The sequence below is a fragment of the Salarias fasciatus genome, chromosome 14 (genome assembly GCF_902148845.1).
Source record: "Salarias fasciatus chromosome 14, fSalaFa1.1, whole genome shotgun sequence".
NCBI classification, from domain to species: Eukaryota; Metazoa; Chordata; class Actinopteri; order Blenniiformes; family Blenniidae; genus Salarias; species Salarias fasciatus.
Window position 1 is genome coordinate 19,226,293 of NC_043758.1, and position 24,953 is coordinate 19,251,245.

Sequence of the window (24,953 nt, forward strand, 5' to 3'; positions counted from 1 at the left end):
CGCTATGAAAGGTCTTTCCCACGCTGGGTGGCTCAGTCTGCTTTGTCCAACCTCGACACAGAAAAACAGCCAGGACTGATGCTTTATGAGGGAGTTTAATGGCTGAGTTTACCCAACTGAATCAAAAGGTAAAGATAATGGAACAAAAGAAGATTTTTGTTTGTTATACCTTAGTTCAAGGTTCTTCACTCAGTTGGAAGTTGTTTTGTAGAAAAGTATGCTCTACATCCCCCTGAGTAAAATGTTTAATTTAGGACGGAGATCTCTTTTTTTTATATCTAATACCCCTGAGCACTACGATCCTCGAAACCAGCAATGAACAACTAATTTTCCTAAAGGGCCACATGAAAAATTAATACTGCTACAGAGAGATTCAGCTTCACTTGAGTTTTCATCAATAAGAATCATCTCCAGATAAAATATAGGGGTTTTTGTTTGCTTTTTGGATACAGTTGCTTTGCATCACTTTCTCTTTCTCAGCCCTTGTCTGGAACTCATGATTGCATTTTTCTAAATCTTGAGTTCAGTAAACAAAGTAAATAAAAACAGGATTATTTGAATTAACCTCGTTTGTTTTCTCATTGTCAAACATTGATTTAGAGAGGTAAAAATGTTCTACTCTGCTAGCCAAGATGTGAGAAACAATAATGTAATAATGAAGCACAAATATAAAAGCAATGACCATTTTAGATGCATGAAGTGAATAACACTCATTTTTATTTGATTCAGGATTTCCCTGTGCGATAATGGTGCGCAGGTCTGCGCTGCACATTCAGTTTTTAAATTCATCTATATATTGCTTGACTGACTGCTAAGCCTATATCCTTTTTTACATGTGTGGAGAATGATGTGTTCTGGGTTTTGAATCTGTAACTGTGGCAGTACACAAGCTCGCTCTCGTGCCAAGTGGCAAAAATATTGTTTGACAATGAGATATTTGAGATCAACTAAGAGCACATTCTGATTGAGGTAGTTGGGTAGTTGTCGGGTTTTGTTTGCACTTTTATAGGCAGGTTCATATGTCAAATTGTAATTGATAATGTGGTAATGTTGTTGTAGAGTTATGACTCTCCCTATAGCCTCAGATACATTTTGTCCGGTGGTACTTGCTGTGAAATCATCTTCTCTGTCCTTTAATATGCACTGATATGTTAATAAAAAAATCAATGAGTTGAAGTGAAAAAAGAAATACTGAAATCAAGCCACCACACTGGTAAAAGGAGTGAGTATTCACACCAAAATGTTTAAATATGATGCAGCAACGTCGACTCAAGAAAATGTAGTTGGCAGCAAGACTCCACACGAGTAAGATTTTGTTCACTTGAATCTTTATTGTTTCTAATTCAACATAGATAATAGGTAATCATGTCCTTGATGTGTTTAAAATGAGAGAAAAAAATGGTAGGGTTAAGCTGAACCTACTGGTAAAACATTGCTTGACCTTGAGGAAACGACACAGCTGCACAGACAGGAAGTTTTCCATTGGCAGAACACAGAAGCACATATAATTCTGGAGTGGATATCATCTCTGAGTCTCCTCCTCTCCGTCCTCCTCTTCCAATCTAAAGCCAGCATGGCTAAAAATCTAGCAAATATTCAACGGCTGTCAATACTAGAGGTGGATCTGTACATTGGGAACAACATGTACACTGAGCATTACTGACTATTTTTCTGTGCAGTGAGAAATATACCGACCTATTATCCTAAATATCACTGAAATACATAGAGTAGGATGGTAGGGTCACAGTACTCCAGCAAACCCACTTTCTTTACTATTCACACACCACTGAGAAATTGTCATGTGAAGAACAGGACAGTGTGTATTTTAAAAAGACAAAAAAAAAAAAAAAAGTGAATGGTATTTTTATACGTGTGTGTATCTACTAACCACAAAATACCCAAAGAAATATTATCTGGCACAATCTTGACGGGGAGAAATACAATAGCAATGAAACAAACAAAAAAATAACAACCAACAACCAAACACAAAGGGTGTTAAAATATTGCAGAGAAAACATCAAATCTAATCATGCTTGAAGTAAGGCAACCTACTGCATATGCTTTTTTTCTTTCTTTTTTTTTTAAACTTTTGAAGATATAGAAAAAGATACGGTGCACGCACTATGAGAAGTGCGCCTATTCCTACAACACCTGTAAGGACTATCGTCAGCACTGTCTGCTGAGTGGACACTTAGAAACGGGGGCTCCTGGGTATCTGGCCCCGCCTACAGACAGACAGTCTGGTGCAGACTAAAGTCGTCACTCTATTGTACAGCAGAGGTTACTGGTAGTGTTGACCATCATCGATAACTTAAGTAATGCAAAGTATGCTCTTATGCTACAATAAAGCCTTACTGTGGACTTTGACAGGAAAATAGATGTATCAAATTCCAAGTTTGTTCTTTTGAAACTACAGAATTTTTTTTAATTTTATTTCTCTTCTCCTTTTTACATTCACTTTTATTTTGCAGTTAATATTCTAGGAAATACTTTCATAGATGTACTGACTTATATGTATAGGAGTGTGTTAGTGTGCGTATGCACATGTAGAAATGTGCAGTGGGGTGTGTGTGTGTGTGTGAAGCCTGTGGTTGTTTGAGAAGGTTGTGTTTTACAAATCCTTTGTCTTGATGAGGGTAACCAAAGGTTTGTCATCAGGACTGTAGTCTTCGTAGGCGATGGGGGTGGCGTCGTACATGGCCGGCCGGGACTTCTTCCCAAATCTGATGAGGAAACACGAAAAACAAATGTCAACAGATGCTGAAAAACTGAGTGCGTGGCACTTCAGATTTCCACTGATAGGTGTTAAAATCCTCCAGATCTGGCTGAATATGCTTCACGACAGAAAACAGCGACTGACTCCCCGCCGCCGCTCACCTGGCATGGCGGATGGAGGCGATGGCGTTGCTGAACTCGCTGTCAATGCTGCGGCAGTTGTAGAACTCCTGGTAGGCGTGGCGCGACGAGCCCTGGTACTCGATGCGGCTGATGCGGCAGATGCCCACGATGAGGATGATGAGCATGAGGACGAAGGCCACGCACAGCGCCCCGATGATGATGTAGAGGGAGTGGCGGGGCATGTTGGTCAGGGTGTCCTCGGTGTGTGCTGGCTTCCACTGCAGATCTGATACACGCAAACACACACACACACACACACACACACACACACACACACACACACACACACACACACACACACACACACACGCAGGTCTGCATATGTCGCAGCAGAGATTAATGGCTGAGGACGTTCGTCCTGACAGGCCGACTTACGGATCTCGCAGCAGGGCCCCACCCACCCAGGTGGACAGTGACAAGTGAAGCCGTTCGATTGGTCAATGCAGGTGCCTCCGTGGTGGCAGGGATTGCTCTCGCACTCGTTGATGTCGATCTCGCATTTCTCCCCTGATCAGACATGAAGGGTTGCATTTAATGACAGGAACACAAACAGTCAGATTCTCTCATAACAGGTTTTTAGGTTCCAGATTCATCAAAGGACATCAGGGTTATTTATTTATTTTTTATTTATATGATTAGGAATCGCAGTTCTGTATTCTGTAGTGAGTGTGCTCCTTGTTCATGGCATCGGCACTCACCCAGGTATCCCGGTGAGCAGGCGCAGGAAGCATTAAGCCCTGTGCTCTCGCAGCGCCCTCCATTCTGACAGTGCATCTTCAGACATGGATCCTTGTAAATCTCACAGTGTCGGCCTGCAGAACACACACACTTGCTTTGTGAGGAGTGGAAGCTAATTGCACCGAATGTTTAGACCTGTGAAAATGTAATTCTGGCTTGTTCACACACCTTCAAACTGTGGCGTGCAGACACACTCGTAAGCATTGATGAGGTCTCGACAGGTGGCGTAGTTCTGGCAGGGGGCCGACAGACACTCATTGTACTCCTCCTCACAGTACAAGCCATGATATCCTAGTCGGGACACAAAAATACAGTGTTTACTAAAGTTACAGTCTTTTAAAAATGTAACCGATGGTACTGTTGAATTATTAATGCACCTCTGAGAGGATGTTGAAACCTTTGTTTATCAAAGAAAGACTTTGCTGCCTTTTCTGTATGTGGAATAAAGACAAAGTACTGCAGCAGGAAACTTGGCTATAACCTAACGGGGCCTTCTCGAACCAGCAGCTCCACTGGGCCCAGAGTAACTTTCATCTCATTTGCATTTCAATGTATTAAAGGAAACTACTAAACCACAACAGCAGGGCACACAGGGGCGACTGAATCCCTTATCCACTGTTCTTGCTCATAGTTTACATAAAGACAAAGATATCCCTGAGTTATACTTTAACCAGCTACACAGTGTTGTCGTGACTAACTCTCTCTCACAGCTGGAAGACCCCAAGTCAAATCTATACAAGATACCTTCATGTGCAAAGACTGCATGTCCTCCACATGTGTACGAGGGTTTTCTTGGGGTTCTCCAGCTTTCTCGCACTATGCATGCTCGGTTAGATTAACTGAATTGAGGATGGATTGAGTTTATCCATCCTTGGTGAGGTGACTAAGATGAATAGCAATCTGCACATTGCTGTTTAATTGCTTAATAACTGAATGATTACACTGTTTAACTATTGTGCCATTGAGTTTCAGTGGAACTGGACAGAAGGTCGAAAGACATGCAGTGCACTGTGTTTTCCATGGGATGGCAGCTGTGCACTGAGGCAGAAGAAGCCACCAACAGTGGAATGACTTGTTCCCCTTTTCCATCACACTAACAAGTAAAAAAAACATTTTTTAAAAAGAGCAAATATCAAGTGGGGTTTAAAGACATAGTTTTATTTACCTTTTATGTAAATATGTGTCTCAGTTATGAATCTACAGTCAGGTGACGAAGACTGGAAAATAAAACCAGCAGGGAGGATTAAAGGTTTTATTACTCTCTCTCCAAATACTGAGCAGAAAGACAGATCGCTGCGCCGCTGACATGTGCACTTGTACACAGTCCTGACATGGAAACAGTATTTCATTATAGTGTTCCGCCATCGACCACAGAGATCTAAAACCACCAGAGAACCAATTGAGCTCTTTCATGACTACTGTAGCAATCTGTTTTCATTAGCTCGCTTCCAACTTTGACTGACTGGATTCCTCATTCGGGTTACAATCCTGAGTGTGGGTTCACCTCACCCTCGCCGAGCCGCAGTTGACTTGTGTTTTGGGGAAGAAGAGGAGAATTAATGAGGGGCCCCGGTCGGAGCCTCTCGGGTCCTCTCTGTGAAATGCCAGTGAAATGTCAAGTGCCTTTCCAGGACTCTATCTGCTTTCTGTGGGCTGGCAGCCTCCGAGCTGGATTACAGGAAACTGGAGGACGGATCCTTCTACATATCAGCTCCCCGGCAGCTTTGTTTCCAAGCGGCCAATGGGCATTTACACAGCTCCACACACGGACACTTGACTGCCGCAGTCGCACACACACATGTGCATGTGGGGCCCAGTAATTGACAGAATAGATTTCCTCGCTCAACACTTGGTGAAAGCAAACACCACAGCTACATGCCTAACCTCAACCTTGATTCCAACCTTACCGAACACCGAGTCATCTGAGGCAATGGGAAGCAGCAGACGCGTGCTCTGCACCACGGCACCGTGGAAGTCGCACCGTTTGAATAAACACAAAGAATGAGAAAAAGAGGAAGGATTATCCACTTTAGTAAAAACTCAAAGAGTTCAAATATGTAATCGTTGCTTCGAGGTGTGAAAACAGTCTGGAAGGGAACACGATTTAAAAAACCTCGAAGTGTTTCAAAATCTGCAAGTGAACGGCAGAAGCAGCTAATTATTCCTCATTCTGTGTTTATGTCAAAGGGAGACGTTTCCAAACAGCGAAGCAATATACACATAATTAACATCAGCACAGCACAGGTTCAGGTTCTGAACCATGTTGGGACAAAGACAGGAAAAGGAGCAGATCTTGAAGCTGGAGGATGAGTGTGGGCATGAAATATGATGAAGATAGAGACGAGTAAAAGCACAGAGGAGCTGGAGTCAGGTGTCAAATCACGCTGATGGGTCACACCGTCCCACAGAGGTAATTACAAGACGATGGATAATGATAAGTCATCATTCCACTCAATTGATTCAATCACAGAAGCACCAGCAGCACGATCGCCGCATCTAAATAGAACTGCTCACTGCGGCGGTTTTTACCACTACCCCAAGTCTGAGCCTGTGTCACAGCTTTTTATGTATCACTAGGCTTTATGTGCTGGTTGTAAAGTCTGATTTGCAGTGGACCTGACAGAACAGACAGGATTTGGAAGTCTTTCTAAATGGCAGTCTTAAACATGGACTTAGAATTTAAAGGATCTGTCTAAAGTAGAAATAGAAACATGTGACAGTAGAAATAAAAAAACAGAAACCGAAGGTATATTCATCCTTTCTGAAATATTTTAGATGTATCTGGAGGTTCTGATTTTCAAAGCTACAGTTGATGGAGTCACCTGCACTATTTCAGAGACCAGAGCTAATAAACTCCCCTCCTGTTTCCTGCCAAAGCTTCACTTTCACAGGAAGCCTCAATTTTTGTGTCTTATTTTCCTCATACTTTTCTTTGAATGTCTCAATCATATCATGTCAGTTTGGTCATGTTTTGTTTCATTCTAACATAACAAAACATGTAAATCTGTCAGCTTTGGTGGACATTATTGGAGCGCCAAGAGGTTCCACAGCTACATCGTTGTGTCGTCCCTTCTGTTGGACTTTAACTACATTCCAAGTTTGAATATTTCACCTACGGCTCAGACGTTTCATCAGTTCTGACTAGTTCAGAGTTTAGGATTTAAATTGAGGATGGAAAATGCGTAACACTGACATCAGGGCTGGCCCCAGTCTCCATGGGGAGCTACTTAAAATATGAATGCCGATAATATGGATCAATGATCATTAATGCACCTACTATAAACTTATTTCATTTTCTATTTTGCTTCTAAGAATACACTTGTAGAACTCAATGCGCGACTTCTTGTTTGAGTGTAATCCACAGTGATAAAGGCCACGGAGGCAGCCCGCACCATGTACTGCACACCACACTGCGCACGATGTGGCACACTGCACCGTGCGCTGCATGCAGCAGCCTGGCTGCAGCACGGAGCTTACCCCCTTTCACACTAACCTACTGAGTCCGCAGAGGTCTGCGGAAAGTCACGGGCTGCAGTACATGACTGTGCGGAGTTGTAAGAGAAGAAATTTCTCCTCAAAAACAAGAGAAAGAACTTGTGTTTACGTACTGATGTTAAATCACTGCAATATTACACAATCATCCTCAATTATCCCATTTGGCATAATTCATTTTCCTACGACTGCCTACCATCTCGTATGATTTCGGATTAACCACACAGTGATGTCGGACAGTTCTAACTCTTGTCGCATTTTCTGGATTCATCTCGGACTGTTATCGTACTCCGTACCAGCCAGTCCGCAGCAAGACATATAAAGTTTTTGGAAAAATCCTTTGGAACTGTTTCGGACAGCTTCGGACTGTGTTCATGTTATTTTTGCAATGCATTTCATGAAGCCACGTGCCAGTCAATCCTGCCATCATGGACAGAACACAGCCCGGTGTGAAAGGAGTATTAGAGCAGAGGGAGGAGAATAGTAGCACTGGGTTTTTATATACAATTTTACAACTTTGGCAATACATGAATCATAATCCAAACAAGCAACAAAAAAATCAGTTATTCTTAATAATAAAAGTGTAAAAAAATATTTCAGAACATGAACTGCTCTTGGGGGCCTCCTCTTGGTGAGTCCAAATACACACCAGAGAGCGTTGAGCTGAGGACGGAGAACACGGCTCCTGCTAAAGTCACACTGATGAGTGAAGACGATTCACACCCTGTAAGTTGTCTATTCTGAGGCTTCTTTAGTTTTGATGAAACTATTTCTGGCCTGGTTCTTGTATTGGACTCCATACTTCAGCATCCTCTTTAGTTCTTTTATTGACATAAAATACCAAATTGTTTTTAGATGTGTGACAGCGTGGCTCACCTGGGACACACAGACACCTGTAGCTGTTGCCCACGCTGCGGCACACCCCGTGGGCACAAGGGTTCAGGGCGCAGAAGTCCACCAGCTGTGCACATGTGGGGCCCGTGAACCCTGCCGTGCAGGTGCAACCGAACCCCAGGGGCCCGGGGCCCTGGGCGTAGCACGTCCCGTTGTTGTGGCAGGGACTGGAGGCGCACGGGTCCACCTTCTGCTCGCACGTAGCTCCTTGGTAGCCTGCCAGACGAGAGAGGAAGAGACGGCAGATAGAAGGAACGTAAATTGCAGAAAGACGTGTTTGTGTGACGTCGCTTGAAAAAAAAGAAAAGTGCAGGAAAGGCAAGTGAAAGTGACTGAAACTCATGTTTCACACATAAAAAATTCACACCTGCACATGCCGAGGTGCGTTTTGTCAGTTTGGTGGCAAAAGAGGGATGGAAACTTCAGATTAACCCACTTTCACAGTTCAGGAGTGAAACAGCAGGGGTGGTGATCATGTAAATTGGGTGGTGCAAAGGGATATGTGACATTCGTGTTGCCATGAAATCACACCCCCTCTTCGGCCCACTGAGACATCCTCCTCATGCAAATCAGCGCACACAGAGAATTTGCAATGTGTTGTCAGAGGAAACATACAAAGGTTTTTGAGTCCAAACAGCACAGTTTGGTGTGTTCAGATGACGACTTCATAATGGTTTGATCTCACTCACAGAGTGAGGAGGGTACTGAACACGACACATCCCGAATACACAGAACCAGGGACTGGAATAACTACACAACAGAGGGACTGAGGGTGACTCCTCAATGGGAAAGGACAACCATTGTGGATGAATGGATGAATGGATGAATGAATGAATGAATGGCTTATTACCGTAATAACTCATACATCTGACGTACGAACACACAGACACAAAAAAGTGCACGATTTAAATGACCCAAAAAGTAACAGGCTGAAGCCAGAAGCTCATCTAAGCTTAAATCTAGTGGAATAAGCAAGAATATGAGCAAAAAACAGATTTAAATAAACAATTAAGAATTATTTTCCATTCTGTGTCATCTTCCTTCTAAACTGCAGCAGCTGTTCCAAAGGTCAACAGAGAGCTAATAAATTTAATTTCATTACTCACACCATTTCAGTTAGAAAGACGTTTATATTGTCAATTTATCTGATTCTAAAATATGGAATTCTCTAAAAAGAAAGAAAAAAAAAAAACTTTGGATACAAATAAGAATGTTTTACCCCAAATCAAATATAATTTCAAATGTTTTACAATACACAATATTAAAAAAATAATAATAAGGCATGGTGCAAATAATGAATTTGTGAAATCTAAATAACAACTATTATTAATTAAGCTACAGTCCTTACTAAAAATAAAGCGATAGTGGGGCTTTGTTTGTTTTAAACCTTTGAAAAAAAAAAAAAAACAAGAGGAACAGCACTACATTAACTCACTACTGCCACCTAAAGACCAAAAAAGGCTTTCCTTAAATCGTGTACTTGATGAGAGAATTTTAAAATGCTTTCATTAGCAGTTCTGAATTTCTCTGAAACAATAGCTAAATAGATAAAAACATTTTAATGCGTAACAAAGGGATGATCTGTAGCTACAGCGGGAGTTGCATGTTTTAATGATAATTTATGATTAAAAAACATAATAATACCTTGAACAGGTGTCTGGGACAAAACTGACAGCGGTGTGGAAAAAAGATCTTTAATTGTATTTTTTTCAAAATGTTTTCCAGAAACTGTCTCAGGGAGTAGAAGCTCAACAGATACGACTGCTTCCTCAAAAAGAAGAGAATGAGGTTGGATTCGGTCAAACTCGCCGCCGTGAGCAGTTTTAATGTTTTATCCGTCCCTCGCTTGTTGTTTGACACAAGACAAACGGAACGAAAGCAGCTTAGGCCGAATTGAATCCACGACGCTGACAGGAAGGCTCCGCTGATCTGCTGGAGCGGTGTTTTTCTGGAGGAGGGCTGCTCTGTTGGCCTCTCTGTTCGAGCCCCCAGCTCCTCTTTCTCCTTCTCTCATTAGCTGGCAAGCCTCCGCTCCATTCACCTATCTCCCACTTCTAAAAATAGCCTCCTTTCTTCAGTCCATCTCCTCCTCTGTCTTCATCTCCCATGAGAAGCCCCGCTGTGTGCTGCAGAGGGGCTGAAGGCCTGCACACGGCTGGAACATGTGGGCCGTCGATTCTACTGTAACGGCGCAGTAAATCCTCGTGCTGACTGCACCGGAGCGCACACTCCATTGAGCTAATGAAGAGATCTCTGGTAAGCATCCATTGATCTGCAAGACTTTATTTCAGTGTGCGAGGAAGGCATTCATCATTCGGCAGAGGATGGAGTAATGTGCAGCCGTCAGGGGGAACTCTCACCCAGGTTCCTGTCTCACCCCACCACCCCCCCTTACTCCTCCTGCCACCTCATCTCTTTTCCTCCCTCCTCTTTAATCTGAAGCACTGGCCCTCACACAGATGCTAACACATGCATGAATTTAATTTTGCGATTTGTATTTGTTCCTGTCACGGTTTAATCCCCAGCCTTCCCCTACATTTACCGTCTTGACTCTCTCTAAGAACTTGAGCTCATTTATTTTCTCTCTCTCTCTCTCTCTGTTTTAAGCCTATTAGTGTCCACATCTTTCCAAAATGACCAGAGCAGGGACCGCACGCACGGCGACACGAGCCGACGGAGAGGAGTCCGTCGGTTTTCCGCTGCGAACGGTGGAACCTGCCGAGGAGGTAACAGTTTAAATTTAGCTGGCACGCTCACTCCTCCGCTCCCTCTCCCTCTCTGACTGGAGGCAACAACAGTCCCCGCGTTCACACCTCGCTCTGCTCTGTCACTTTGTGCCGCTGGAAACAAATTTCATCTCTGCTGAGGAGCCAGACTGCAAAATGAACTGGCGCGCACACACAAACGCGCACGCACACGCACGCACACACAAAAGTCAAACTGTGAACGCGGGTTGACTTCTTCATCACCTAACATTGAACTGAGAATGCAGAGACTTCAAAAACTATATTTTCACACACTTTTTTTTTTAAATTTGCATACACAGTTTTCATAGCAGAGGAAAATGAGGAGAAGAGCACAGCTGTGAGACACCTGCAAACACAAACACACTGTGTGTTCTTCTTTATTAATCATATATTCTAAAATTACATGAGGACGTAAGTCAGGAGGAGGGATAATACATGGTGGCTAAAAAAACCAATATATATAGTTTGTAGTTGATATAGTTTGGCTCAGCATTGCAGAAACAAAAAGGAGTATATGTACAAGATTGTGTATTCGAGTGTAGCATTTGTAATTTTCCACATCTCTGTAACTATAATGCGAGCATATTAATGACCCAAAAAAGGCGCTTCACCCGGCTTTATGGCTCAATGATCATTTAAATTTCCTCAATTCTTTTCACTTGTAATAAAATGAAAGTGAGAGCCTTATGGATAGAAAATAATCTGTAGATAATAGAAACAACAAATTCAGATATTTGTTTGCCAATCTTTAAAGAAAGCATTTGATACCATTGATCATAATATATTAATAAAGAAATTAGATAACTACGGTATTAGGGGAGTTGGGTTGAGTTGGATATCGAGTTACTTAAGAAACAGGCAACAGTTTGTACAGATAGGGAATCATAAATCAAAACTGATGAATATTACATGTGGGGTACCACAGGGGTCAGTATTAGGCCCAAAATTATTCATAATGTATATTAATGACATATGTAGTGTATCTAAATTATTGAAATTTATTCTGTTTGCGGACGACACAAATATCTTTTGTTCCGGTGAGAATTTGCAGCAGATTTTGGAGACCATCACAACAGAAATGAATAAATTAAAACTATGGTTTGATAAAAATAAATTATCATTAAATCTAAGTAAAACAAAGATCATGCTGTTTGGGAGACACAGAATAGATTGTAATGTAGAACTTATAATAGATGATAACAAAATAGAGAGAGTAAGTGAAATTAAATTTCTTGGCATGATTCTGGACAACAAAATCTGCTGGAAACCTCATGTGAGCTACATACGAGCAAAACTGGCAAAATGCACATCAATACTGTGGAAAACTAAACATATCCTGGACATTAAGTCACTGCACACCTTATATTGCGCACTTTTTTTGCCATATCTGTCTTATTGTGTTGAGGTCTGGGGAAACAGCTACAGAACCACTCTACAGCCGATATGCACGATACAGAAAAGAGCAATTAGGATAATAAACAATGCAGGATACACAGACCACACTAACCCACTATTCATAAAATCACACTTGTTGAAATTCATGGATCTGGTCAAATTCAAAACAGCACAAATAATGTTCAAAGCAAGAAATAATTTACTGCCAAAAAATATACAGGGGATGTTTGCGGAAAGGGAGGGTGGTTATAATCTAAGAGGAGACCTGAATTATAAAAAAACCAAAAGTTCGAACTACACTGAAAAGTATGTGCATGTCAAGCTGTGGAGTGGCTCTGTGGAACAGTCTGGACCCAGAAATAAAACAAAGTAGCAACATAAATCTGTTTAAAAAAAAGTACAAAAAAATATTTCTTAATAAGTATATGGAGGAGGAAGTCTGGAACTCTGGACGATGACAACAAATGGTGTTGAGTATTATACATATAGTGGAAATTGATATATTGCTGTTATACTGTAGTTATATTATAATTATTCTGTTATATAGTATATATTTATGGGGATAAGTATATGGTATGTGTGGGTATATATTATGTATTTATAGGGATATCTGCACGGTATATGTATACATATATTATATTATGTGATGTCCTATGATGTATGATTTTAAAACTTGTTAATAGTTAAAAAGGGGTAGGAATCTCTAAAAAGTGTTTACTTCTTCCTACTCCTTTTTTCGAACTGTGCTGTTATGTTGTTTTTTTTGTTTTGTTTGTTTTTGTTTTTTTTTCTTTTTTCTTTGATTCGCATTAACTTTCCTTTTTATCTTTTTTCTTTTTATACATGTTCGAAAAATAAATAAATTCATTCATTCATTCATTCAATATTACAACAGGGATTCACGAGAGGAAATACGGCAATGATTTTCTTTTCTCAGTCGAAAATCAGAAAAAATTATGCTCTGAATAACACTTGTTTTAGAAAATCTATCTTTAACAAATAATCTCATCTTTTTATATTCAATGTTGTAAATAAAACAGCAGCTTCCCATGGATACACTTGAACAAATAAAAAATATTGATGCTTCAATTGGTGAATGCGGATTATTTTTATTCAGTTCCGGTTAAAAGCCTTTAATGAGCTGATTAGACACAACGCTGCTGCAACGTCTCCACAATACTCTATTTGTGAGCTGAGTAGAGAAAAGTTCAAGGCAGCACTTAATTATCACATCGCACACAGCCGTACTGCGGCGTACACTCATCGTCCCATTAACAGTCAATGAAAACAAGACCTTGTCATGAATTCAGAAACCCTCTAGGATGAAGTGAACCCATCCTGGTAAAAGAGGACGATTCTTTATCATGCATGACTTTCGTGGACGAACTGCTTTTGAGCATTTTTATTAGGTAGCTGCTGTAAACAACGTCACAATTACTGGTCAAAATGCTGTACTGAGCTGTGACAGAAGATAACATTTTGATTGTGGAATCACCACTAAGAATCGGGCCGCTGTCCTCATTACGTTTATCCCTGTGGCTTCAGGCCAGCAACGCGCGGACAGACACCCAGAAGACCGCATTCGGCTACTCAGTTGCGACTTGACTGGCGTTCTCCCACGAAATTTGTGGGTTTCTGAGAAAGGCTGCTGACAGAAAAACAAACATGGAGGAAAATATCTTGATCCCTGCGGGGTGAATCGAGCCAAAATAAAAATGCGGCTCATGCTGTCAGAGCTGGCCTTGTGATCACAAAGCTGATGCATCTCTGATGACAGCTCCTCGATTTGTCATGCCACCCATCATTATATTTATGGCTGGTGTCTGCGCAGAAACACCGAAGGAAAGCTTGGAGGTGATTTATGGGGATGAGAGGGAAGATCCAGGCTAAGCACCGCAATGCTGAAATAATGTGAATATGCTGGAGTGAGCTTGCTTTTCTTCACCAGTTGAGGACACTTGAGTACAAATCTAGGCTCAATTATCATGCGTCGCCGAGCTTTTCCGCTCAGTCCCCGAGAAACACAAGTACAGAGACTGAGAAGGATGTGTGACTTCTGCTCCAAACAAAGAAATAAAGGCTTTGTCCAGAGGGAAATGAATGCTGGAAGAACAACCGTGAATCTAATTCTTCTTACAAAATACTCATCAGCTTTTGTTTTATTCTTTCTCGTTCCTGCTCGTGATTTATGGAAGGATTTTATCCGAATAGTAAGAAATGAAGAAAGAAACTTGGACATACAGTGTTCATGAAAGTCTTGTTTTGATAAGAGATTAAATGTGTAATTCAACCATGAAATCTCCTATAGTCACGTAAAGGACCTTATATTAAAAACATCAGCATAGAGAAAGAGAAATGTTCGTCCTCGTTTGGAATATTTGTACAAATGCTGTCTGTTCAGACGTTCCAATCATCCTCTTTAGACTTGCTCATCAGAATAAGTGCAGGTCTCCATCCGCCTGCTTTTTTTCTTTACAGACAAACTTCTGAAAATGAAATCCCTTCATCACCCCTAAGAGACTCACACCGAATATTAAGCATAAACAGCCGGATTCATTTCTGATACACATTCAGGAACAAGCAAGGCACGGAGAACAATCAATACTCAACCGAGGAGGATGTTTGTTGATACTTCTTATGTTGTCCTGCTGGAATTTTTAAGTACTTTATTCAGTGTTTACTGAGATTCTGTTGGTTTTCTACATTGTTCCAAACTACTGTCTTCATGTGAAATGCAGGGCTGTCTCATCACTTGTATGAGGACAATTTTTTTTTTCATTTGTAGTTTTGAACAACGGAGCTTTTGGTTGATGTTGCACTTTCATAAGAATTGTGTCACTTATTCATCAAAGATCAACTAGAAAACAATATAAAGTGCAGATGATATGTCTGCAACTTTCACTGTAGCTTTTTTTATCATTTAATTTCCCCTTCAATGCATTAACATCACATACAGTTCTGAAATGTTGACTTTAAGTCAAATTATTGACTTGATAATAGAGACAGACAAAAAATGAGTGACAGCATGTAGGCGTCAGGTAGACTTGTTACAACTCCTGACAAAAAATATGGAATCACAAGTGTTGGCGAATGTTCATTCATTTTGTTATGTTTGTAGAACAAATATCAAAAAACAGACACACCACCAAACTAAAGTCATGTAAAATAATAACTAGCTGACTTTTATGAACGCATAAAAGAAATCAGGAAAATTTTTTGTCAATAACTGGTTTTTTTTTTTTTTTTTTAGATCAGATGGAGAAACTTATGGAATCACTCAATTCTGAATAAAAAAGTACAGTAAGTGTTCTCTCTTGATGCTTCTTCCAGGTCTACCAGGATGCTTTCCTTTTACAACCTTCCCATGTTGTTTGCACTTGGTCCAGATTTCAGAAACAGCTGACTACAAAAAGCCAACATCTTTTGCAACATTCTGTGATGATTTATCTAATCTATGTGATTTATGTAAATTTAGTAATCCTCCCCTTTGTTTCTGCTGACATCTCTGGGGTTGGAGCCATGATTCATGTTGATCCACTTGGTGAAACAGCTCTCTGGGGTGTGAGCTCTAATGCAGACTAATGAGCAGGTTTGATCTGATGCAGCTGTTGGTTTTGGAAAAGAAAATTTACAGGATTCTATACTTTCATTCCCTACTGAGAAAAAAAAACCTAAAGCAGCTAAAAATAGTTAAATTGATTCAAAACTGTTTGAAAAGTGTCTTTTAATAAAGAATGAAACCCTGATCAACTATCTCAATCTAATAAAACCTTTAATGCTTAAAGGTGCATTAAGGAGTTTTACAACCTTAAAAATACTTATTTTCCACCATAAATATGTTACATATTTTTAATGATGTGTACAATGTGCCCTGACATATTCATTACAAGTACCTCTAACAGCGCTAAATTGTCCCTTGAAAGTTGCAGTGCCGGTCCGGCACCAGCATTTTTTTGGGGAGAATTTGAAAGGAATGACGTAATGCGCGCTCCGGCTCGTTAGGTTTCATTATGTCCGCCATTACTCCGCCAGATGCTTAGTGAGCAACAACTGAGCAGGATCTTCCAGAAAGTAAGAAAAGACTGGCTTCTAGCACTGCCACAGCTCCAGCACAGACTCCACCAGGTAAAAGAAACTTAAACCTTACTTGAGCGCTTCTAAACAAGCGAAGACGGAGTCCCCCTCTTCCGTGCACGGGAGCCACAGGGACGAGTTTTTCACTAAGCTGTGTTACGCCCAAGGCCTGCAGGGGGCGGTGTTTCGCATAACATGCAAACTCCTTAAGGCACCTTTAAAACTGTATCGACAGTATTTATACATGGCAAAACTTCCCACCTTGACGAACGGTGTTTATTGTCATTTCCCCGGATAAACGTGTCTTGCAACCTCAGATGAATGTTATTAGCTGGAGAGTAACAGAAAATGGCTCTTTGGGTTATGAAGGTTGCACACTTCTAGTGTCAGCATTACTCTGCAAAATCGATCGAAATTCACCAAATAACTGACTACAAGTTAAATCTAGGGTTGGCGATCTTGGAAAACAAGCACGTAGCATGAATCTAGCATCTCCCTAAGGCTCTGCCTAGCTCCGCCCAACTCCCATCCCATTGGAGGAGCTCCGGTTGGGAGCGGAGACGTTCGTGGAGCACCTCCAGTGCGTTCCTGGCGTAACCTGTCCTCAGCGCTTCGTTTCTTCGTTTTTCGCACTACGCCAAGTTATGGTGCACTCAACGGTAAGTAAACCCCCAAAACATTCTTCTCCGCCATTCTGCAACGACGCTCTGTCCTTCTACGCGCGCACTGAATCAGGGTCAGTGCACGCCATTGACATGTACGTGCAGGGGGCAGGTCGAACGGCGAAGGGATTTGATTGGTTTAAAAAAAGGTGTCCTGGCAAGACTATTGGTTGCTGTTTTTCCCGTTTTACTCCTGCTGTAGATAGCGGATATTTTCCCAACTACTTTAAGAACACGCTATGAATTGCTTCCCATCGGGTCATGAAGATCATTTTAACCAGTATTTAAAAAAAATGTATCTCATTCAGATCGCCAACCCGAGCTTTTAAAATAAAAAATCTGTCAGATTTATAAGTCCTCTTGTAATAACTGTGCTGGCGGTGTTATTGCTGCAGCTTTTGCCGCTCTTCCTCTCATTTTATGAGAATAAATACATGAGCAGTGGATTATGAATTCCGTCCCTCATTGGAGACTGTGTTCTTTTGGCAGCTGTGTGTTAATAACGCAGTCAGGCCTCTCTCTGGATCAGGAAGAAACTGACAGTCAGGAGGCGTACCTGGACCTGCTAAACCACTTTATTGCCAGGTTTTCCATCCATCTGCTGCTTCTTTATCTCCACGCTGATGTCCGCCGTTACGTAATAGTATCCCTGTGATTTGGATGGACATGCATAGTCGGTGTACGTCGTCTGGGTTAATTGCAAACCAACGGGCTCTGGTTGGGAAATGCTGTTTCGGCGGCAGTTTCGCGGTCACATATTTCCCCAGAGAGGCTGATGCAGGTCGCTCAGGCTATGAAGACTAATTAGAATGAAGGAGGAAGGTTTAAATTAAGCATCTCGGTGGCACAGATACTGTTCGACATGCAGGCAGCCTCGCGCTCTCGATAATAACTGGGATTATACCAGTGAAAATAAATGCAGACGGCATTGCAGGATACACAAACCCTAATCCTACGCTCCCATTTATATTCAGTTCTTTCATAAACAAACATCCACAGCAACTGAAATTCACATCAAGCTCAAACAAAAGAACGAAACACAGGTGTGTGATGAGTGTGAGTGTGTGCGTGTGTACCTTCAGGACAATAGCACCTCGGCCCCGCCAGGCTGCTGAAACAAGTGGCTCCATTCTTGCAGGGCCGAGAGAGGCAGTGGTCAACCAGCAGCTGGCAGCGCTCCCCTTCATAACCTGACAAACACACACAATCTGATAGTTTCAGCAATCAACAAAAACTCATTATTAAACCAGATCTTATCTTTCAGTCATGGCCTGGCTGCAGTTCAGTGGCCACATAGAGCCTAGTTTGATTTCAGTAGGTCCAATACATAAAACTGAACCATAGTTACCTCTGAATGTTCCTTATGTTTTAGTGTAAGAAGTATGAGCACTTTATGAAATTTACTTAATCCTTTTGTACCAACCCAATATGAGTAACATACATTTCATATTGTGGAGTTTCTCTGCGGACAGTTATTAGTAAAAGCCTAATTCTTCTTTGAGCAGTAAGACCTCTGCAGCCTTTAAGGAGCATATTTTCACGATATGACGTGTTGTTGCCATATATGAAGATTGATTTACCATTTATGAGAGTATAATAGAACCACACCACAACACGAGTCGTCATTTTACCCACACAAGGAACTCCTCCCCACAGCCATACGACAGACAACGTAACAGAGGCAGTCCTGATCTCAGGTGGTCATATTGCCATGATGCATTCAGGAACACACCTGGCTGGCAGGCGCAGGTGAAGTTGCGTCCTTCCCCTCCCTGTCTGACGTCGGTGCACGTGCCGTTGTTGCGACACGGCCGGCGGTGGCAGGCGTCAAACTCCTCGCAAAATATCCCCGTGTATCCGTCTTCACACTCGCAGAAGAAAGTGCTCTGCGGGACACAAGTGGACATGAGCTCCTCGTGCAGAACGGATGAGGTGCGACGCAGGCAGGGGAGAAAAACTTGTGAAAAAAGAAATAATGAGATTGCTGATTGTAAAATGATTCAGTGACGCAACAATGCAATTATGGGCCACAGTGACATAATGTGATGTTCTGGACCAGCCAGGGACTTTATAATGAGGGAGAAAATAAGGACATCATGACACTCTGTGCACTCCTCATGCATGGAGTCACTCCTGCTGCTTCTCTCAGGGTGTGGATGTAAACCGCAGGATCTCCACTGAGGCTTCCTTCTGCTGCTGCGCTTCTGTCGCATTATGTGTAGCTTCTGTCTATTGATAGATTTAATAGCCTTCACGTTAAAAATGTCTGTTTTTCCTAATAAGCAAGATGCAGTTTATGATTATTTTGTTTATTCTAAAGTAGGAAGTTCTTCTAAATGTCTCCAAAAACTTACCAGTGATAACAGTACTTTCCACAGTCACACACTAAAGCCTGATCACTCTGAAGACATGTATGAAGCGGTGAGAGAAGTTTCTCTGAGCTTCTTACTTTACATGAAAACAGTCGAAGAGCTGCTGTCTCTCTATTCCCAAGTGGGGGTGCTGTTGTTTGTTTTGTAGTGAAACGTCTGTATGTTTTTTCACTGTATCTCAGCTCATTGGTTTCTGCTTCTTCTTGTCATTAGATCACAGGTTTCATTAAGGGAAACAGGATTAACTACAGTACATGCAGTGAAACATCCATCCATCCATCCATTTTCTACCGCTTATCCGGGGCCGGGTCGCGGGGGCAGCAGTCTCAGCAGGGATGCCCAGACTTCCCTGTCCCCAGACACTTCCTCCAGCTCTTCCGGGAGGATCCCAAGGCGTTCCCAGGCCAGCCGAGAAACATGGTCTCTCCAGTGTGTCCTAGGTCTTCCCCGGGGTCTCCTCCCGGTGGGACATGCCCGGAACACCTCCCTAGGGAGGCGTCCAGGAGGCATCCTAACCAGATGCCTGAGCCACCTCAGCTGGCTCCTCTCGATGCGGAGGAGTAGTGGCTCTACTCCGAGCTCCTCCCTGGTGACTGAGCTCCTCACCCTATCTCTCAGTTAGCGCCCAGCCACCCTACGGAGGAAGCTCATTTCAGCCGCTTGTATCCGGGATCTTGTCCTTTCGGTCATGACCCAAAGCTCATGACCATAGGTGAGGGTGGGAATCAGCCGCGGCCGGTGGCGAGGGGCGCAGGTGGCGGGAGCATTTGTTTTGTCCACCAAGACCGCCAGCGGCGGGCGGTGCGGCATCAGTTCACTTCCGCATTGGCGGAAGCGCTCGTTTCCATACCTGTGCAGTGTTGAAGAAACCAGCTTATTAAAAATAATCGTGGCCTACCTGTTGTGTTGTTTGGAATGCGCCTTGAATGCGCGGGTGTGCAAACGAGCGCTTCCGCCAATGTGGAAGTGAACTAACACCGCACCGCCCGCCACTGGCAGTGTAGATGAACAAAACAAGCGTTTCCTCCACCAGCGCCCCTCGCCACCGGCCGCGACTGGTGGGAACGTAGATTGACCGGTAATTCGAGAGCTTCGCCTTTCGGCTCAGCTCCCTCTTTACCACAACGGACCGATACAACGACCGCATCACTGCAGCTGCTGCACCGATCCGCCTGTCAATCTCACGTTCCATCCGTCCCTCACTCGTGAACAAGACCCCAAGATACTTAAACTCCTCCACTTGGGCCAGAGTCTCTCCACCGACCTGGAGAGGGGAGGCCACCTTCTTCCGGTCAAGGACCATGGCCTCAGATTTGGAGGTGCTGATCCTCATCCCTGTCGCTTCACACTCGGCTGCGAACCGCCCCAGTGCATGCTGTAGGTCCTGGTTCGATGAAGCCAATATGACAACATCATCTGCAAAAAGCAGAGATGAAATCCTGTGGTCCCCGAACCGGACCCCCTCCGGCCCCTGGCTGCACCTACAAATTCTGTCCATAAAGATTATAAACAGAACCGGTGACAAAGGGCAGCCCTGCCGGAGTCCAACATGCACCGGGAACAGGTCCGACTAACTGCCGGCAATGTGGACCAGACTCCTACTCCGGTCATACAGAGACCGGACGGGCCTTAACAAGGGGCCCCGGACTCCGTATTCCCGGAGCACCCCCCACAAGGCACCACGAGGGATGTGGTCAAATGCTTTCTCCAAGTCCACAAAACACATATGGACTGGTTGGGCAAACTCTCACGAGCCCTCAAGCACCCTATGGAGGGTTTAGAGCTGGTCCAGTGTTCCGCAACCAGGACGAAAACCGCATTGTTCCTCCTGGATCCGAGGTTCGACTATCGGTCGGATCTTCCTCTCCAGTACCCTGGAATAGACTTTCCTAGGGAGGCTGAGGAATGTGATCCCCCTATAGTTGGAGCACATCCTCCGGCCCCCCTTTTTAAACAGGGGGACCACCACCCCGGTCTGCCAATCCAGAGGCACCATCCCCGACTGCCACGCGATGTTGCAGAGACGTGTCAACCAAGACAGTCCCTGCACATCCAGAGACTTAAGGTACTCAGGGCGGATCTCGTCCATCCCCGGTGCCTTGCCACCGAGGAGCTTACCGACCACCTTGGTGACTTCAGCTTGGGTGATGGACGAGTCCACCTCTGAGACCTCAGCCTCTGCTTCCTCTATGGAAGACGTGTCGTCGGGATTGAGGAGGTCCTCGAAGTCTTCCTTCCACCATCCAACAATATCCCCAGTTGAGGTCAGCAGCTCCCCACCTCCACTGTAAACAGTGTTAGTGGAGACCTGCTTTCCCCTCCTGAGGCGCCGGACGGTTTGCCAGAATTTCTTCGAGGCCGACTGATAGTCCTCCTCCATGGACTCCCCAAACTCCTCCCAGACCCGAGTTTTTGCCTCCACAACCGCTCGGGCTGCAGTTCGCTTGGCCTGCCAATACCTGTCAGCTGCCTCAGGAGTCCTATGAGCCAACAAGGCTCAATAGGACGCCTTCTTCAGCTTGACGGCCGCCCTTACTTCCGGTGTCCACCACCGGGTTCGGGGTTTGCCGCCACGACAGGCACCAGAGACCTTACGACCACAGCTCCGAGCAGCTGCTTCGACAATGGAGGTGGAGAACATGGTCCACTCAGACTCAATGTCCCCAGCCTCCCTTGGGACATGAGCGAATCAGTCCCGGAGGTGGGAGTTGAAAACCCTGCTGACAGAGGGCTCAACCAGACGTTCCCAGCAGACCCTCACAACACGTTTGGGTCTGCCAAGTCTGTCCGGTTTCCTCCTCTGCCAGCGAATCCAACAGTGAAACACTTACAGTGAAATAAATAAATAAATCTCAGACCTTAAATGTGACTATATAACTAACTAATTCACAGAGATAATTAGAAGTGACAGGTCAGGTACTTCTCACAAGTCATGTTTGTGTCAGTAACTGGGAAGCACATTCTTTTTCATTTTTATTTCACTAAACTGGATTTGAAATGCACAGAGGTCATTATACTCTTAGAAACTCGTACGTGTGATCCGTCAAAGGTAAGCTGGGACTAACTTGCATTTTCTTCAGTTTTATATTTTACTCTATATTTTCTCTTTGGTGGAATCTTATCAGATTAACAGAACTTTAACCTGACTCTTGTGTGAATGCAAAACAGTTTTGAATGAATCCAATTATCCACAACATGTCATTAGACCTTGAAGCACATCCTGGTCTCATTCTAAAATATATATCTATTGCAAAGTCAAGCTGTAATTTGTTGCATTGTTTATTTTCTCCAGCTATTTAATGAAATCCACTAAGATTAAAATAAGGTTCAACCACTAAAAGTACAACATCAGTGATAATATTGGTTTTTAAAAAGGAAACCTTTGCTGATGTTGGTATTTGTGTGCGAGGCGTGAAGTGGATGATTGCTGAAATCAAGCTTTTTCAAGCATGTTTCCATTCAGATGTGCTGCCTGACAGCTCCATTTTCATTTGACTGTGTTTGAGCTTACGAGATTTTTTTTTCATTCAATCACAAAATGATGCAGCAGGATTTTCTCCGGTGCAGCCCAAATGGGCTCTTGATGGAAGAAAAGAAGGATTTCATGTTTCCCAAACCCTCACCTCAGAGGGCTGCGTGATGCATATGCCCTTGCCGGAGCACTGAGGGTCGCTGAAGCTGCTGCCCGGCTCCACGCAGCTGCTGGCCTTCACCGTCAGGTTGAGACGCAGGGTGACCTCGGGGGCTGTGGGAGCCCCCACACGGATCATACCTGCCACAGGACACAAGATCACCTCACATACTGTTCAACTCTTCTTATTTACAGGCTGAGAAATATTACAAATACCGGTATATATATGCATATTATACACAGTATCACAGCCCATCATACTGAGGGTCACAGGGGACTGGAGTCACTCCAAGCTCACAATGGGTGAAAGTCAAGGAAGTAGTTGGGAATTTGATCATTAGGACCTGAGACATATTTAAATGTGTGCAGCATTTGTGTGCTTCTCTCTTCACATAAGAATTGAATGTGATCTGATTTTGTATGGATTTCAGCCATGAACAAAGAATTACAGCCCATTCAGTCCAGATCATGTTGGGTTAAAGATTAAAAGTCACTCATTATCAGCCTCAAATTAACTGCAGGCATGCGCAACAGATAAAAACTCTCTTATTTGTATTGTGTAGTTAACTTAGTTATTGTGTTATTGTATTATGTGTATCCTGATTATCTCTACATTCTACATGTTAGATTATTTTTGCCCAAGGCAAACATTCAGTTGAGGGTTGTATTTTGTTCCTTGATTGCTTATTTATTTTCTTTGTTCCATCAGTACAGGGTGCATACATATTGATGAAAATGTGGATCATCAAATAATAAATTTTGAACTTGTTCAACTTGTTTGAGCAGCCTCAAGGAGATCCTACAAAGGTTTTCAGAGGACGACAAGATGCAAACAGATGAGCACTAAATGTGAATAAAAAGCGTTCGTGGCGGCTGGTAATTATAGCGACCACGCCACAGTGTGTGCATCTCCGACTCCTCCCTCTCTCCGGATCTATAAATCCAGACCATCTCCTCCAGTATGTTCAATCACAGCTGACAGCTACACGGGCCCTCGGATAAAAATAGCGTCATAGTGAATATTAAGTGCTATTTTTTAAAGAGCCTGATCTGAGCCAACTCGCTGTAACTCCTCCGGTGACGGGCGCGGTGATGCAGGCTCTCACGGCCAGTCAGGACACAGATAACGCCGCGCATGTTCCTCTGCCACACCCCCATCGGCCTGATGACATCAAACAGCAGACCTGCACGGTCATTTCTCTGTCAGACTGCTGAGGCACACGGCCATCACAGCATTTCTGTCACGTCACTCCTTTGACCTTGCATGTACGGACAGAATGCATGCTGGGTAAAACACTTGCGAGCACCCTTAGGCGTAGATGTGAGCATGCTGTTACAACAAAGTTTCCTGCTCTGCAAGGCAACCTGGAATGTAACAACAAAAGGTGCATTTAAGCCACTTGTTTCTTCGTCTTTCGCTCACAATTTGACCTTCTTTCTGCATCCTCTGTAATCCCTTCCTGTCTCCCCATCTCCTTCCTCCTGTCTTTCTCCCTCCTTATCTCACGCTCCTCTCTCCCACCCACCCCCATTATCCTCTCCCTCCCCTCTGATTTAACTCCCCAATGTCACCCCGTCTCCCCCTCCCTCCCTCGTTCTGGTGAAGCCGAAGCTGTTGCTGCCACACAGTAAGCAGACGTGTCAAGGTCAACAGACGGGAAGTGTAATACAACAGCATCAGGTCCGTAACGCCAACCCTCCGGTAAAAAGACCTCAAGATCTTCAATTACGACTTCAATTGCTCCCCCTTGAACTCACTTCACAATCTCCCTTCTCGCATTGTGTGACAGACTCAGCATTAAAATAGAGATATGAGTGTCAACGCGTCTGTTCGACATGCAAATATACCAGTCTGACTCATACATGCTAATGTTGTGTTATTATCCCCAGTGGTCTGTCAAGAATAAATGTTGTAATTACAACTTATTTAAATTCATTAATCCTCTGATGTTTTTTGGCTCGGCTGTAAATGAGCTACTTGGAGGTAATTCAAACGGTTTCCCATTCACCCACTCAGCTCCTCCGAAGGAGGCTGGATCAACCGTCCTGC

The 24,953-nt window shown here is 43.4% G+C and overlaps 1 protein-coding gene across 1 annotated transcript in view; it reads right to left on the reverse strand.

Annotated features, from left to right (window-relative positions):
• Positions 1-2,092: 2,092 nt before the first annotated feature.
• Positions 2,093-24,953, reverse strand: part of dner (delta/notch-like EGF repeat containing) — a 59,327-nt gene continuing 36,466 nt past the window's right edge. The window contains exons 5-14 of the mRNA XM_030108114.1: positions 22,896-23,044; positions 18,633-18,786; positions 17,977-18,090; positions 8,005-8,238; positions 3,805-3,927; positions 3,597-3,710; positions 3,274-3,405; positions 2,878-3,124; positions 2,586-2,723; positions 2,093-2,543 (exon numbers count right to left, since the gene is read on the reverse strand). Of these exons, the coding sequence (XP_029963974.1) occupies positions 2,612-2,723; positions 2,878-3,124; positions 3,274-3,405; positions 3,597-3,710; positions 3,805-3,927; positions 8,005-8,238; positions 17,977-18,090; positions 18,633-18,786; positions 22,896-23,044 (1,379 nt within the window). The 3' untranslated portion in view covers positions 2,093-2,543; positions 2,586-2,611. The remainder of the gene's footprint in view (positions 2,544-2,585; positions 2,724-2,877; positions 3,125-3,273; positions 3,406-3,596; positions 3,711-3,804; positions 3,928-8,004; positions 8,239-17,976; positions 18,091-18,632; positions 18,787-22,895; positions 23,045-24,953) is intronic.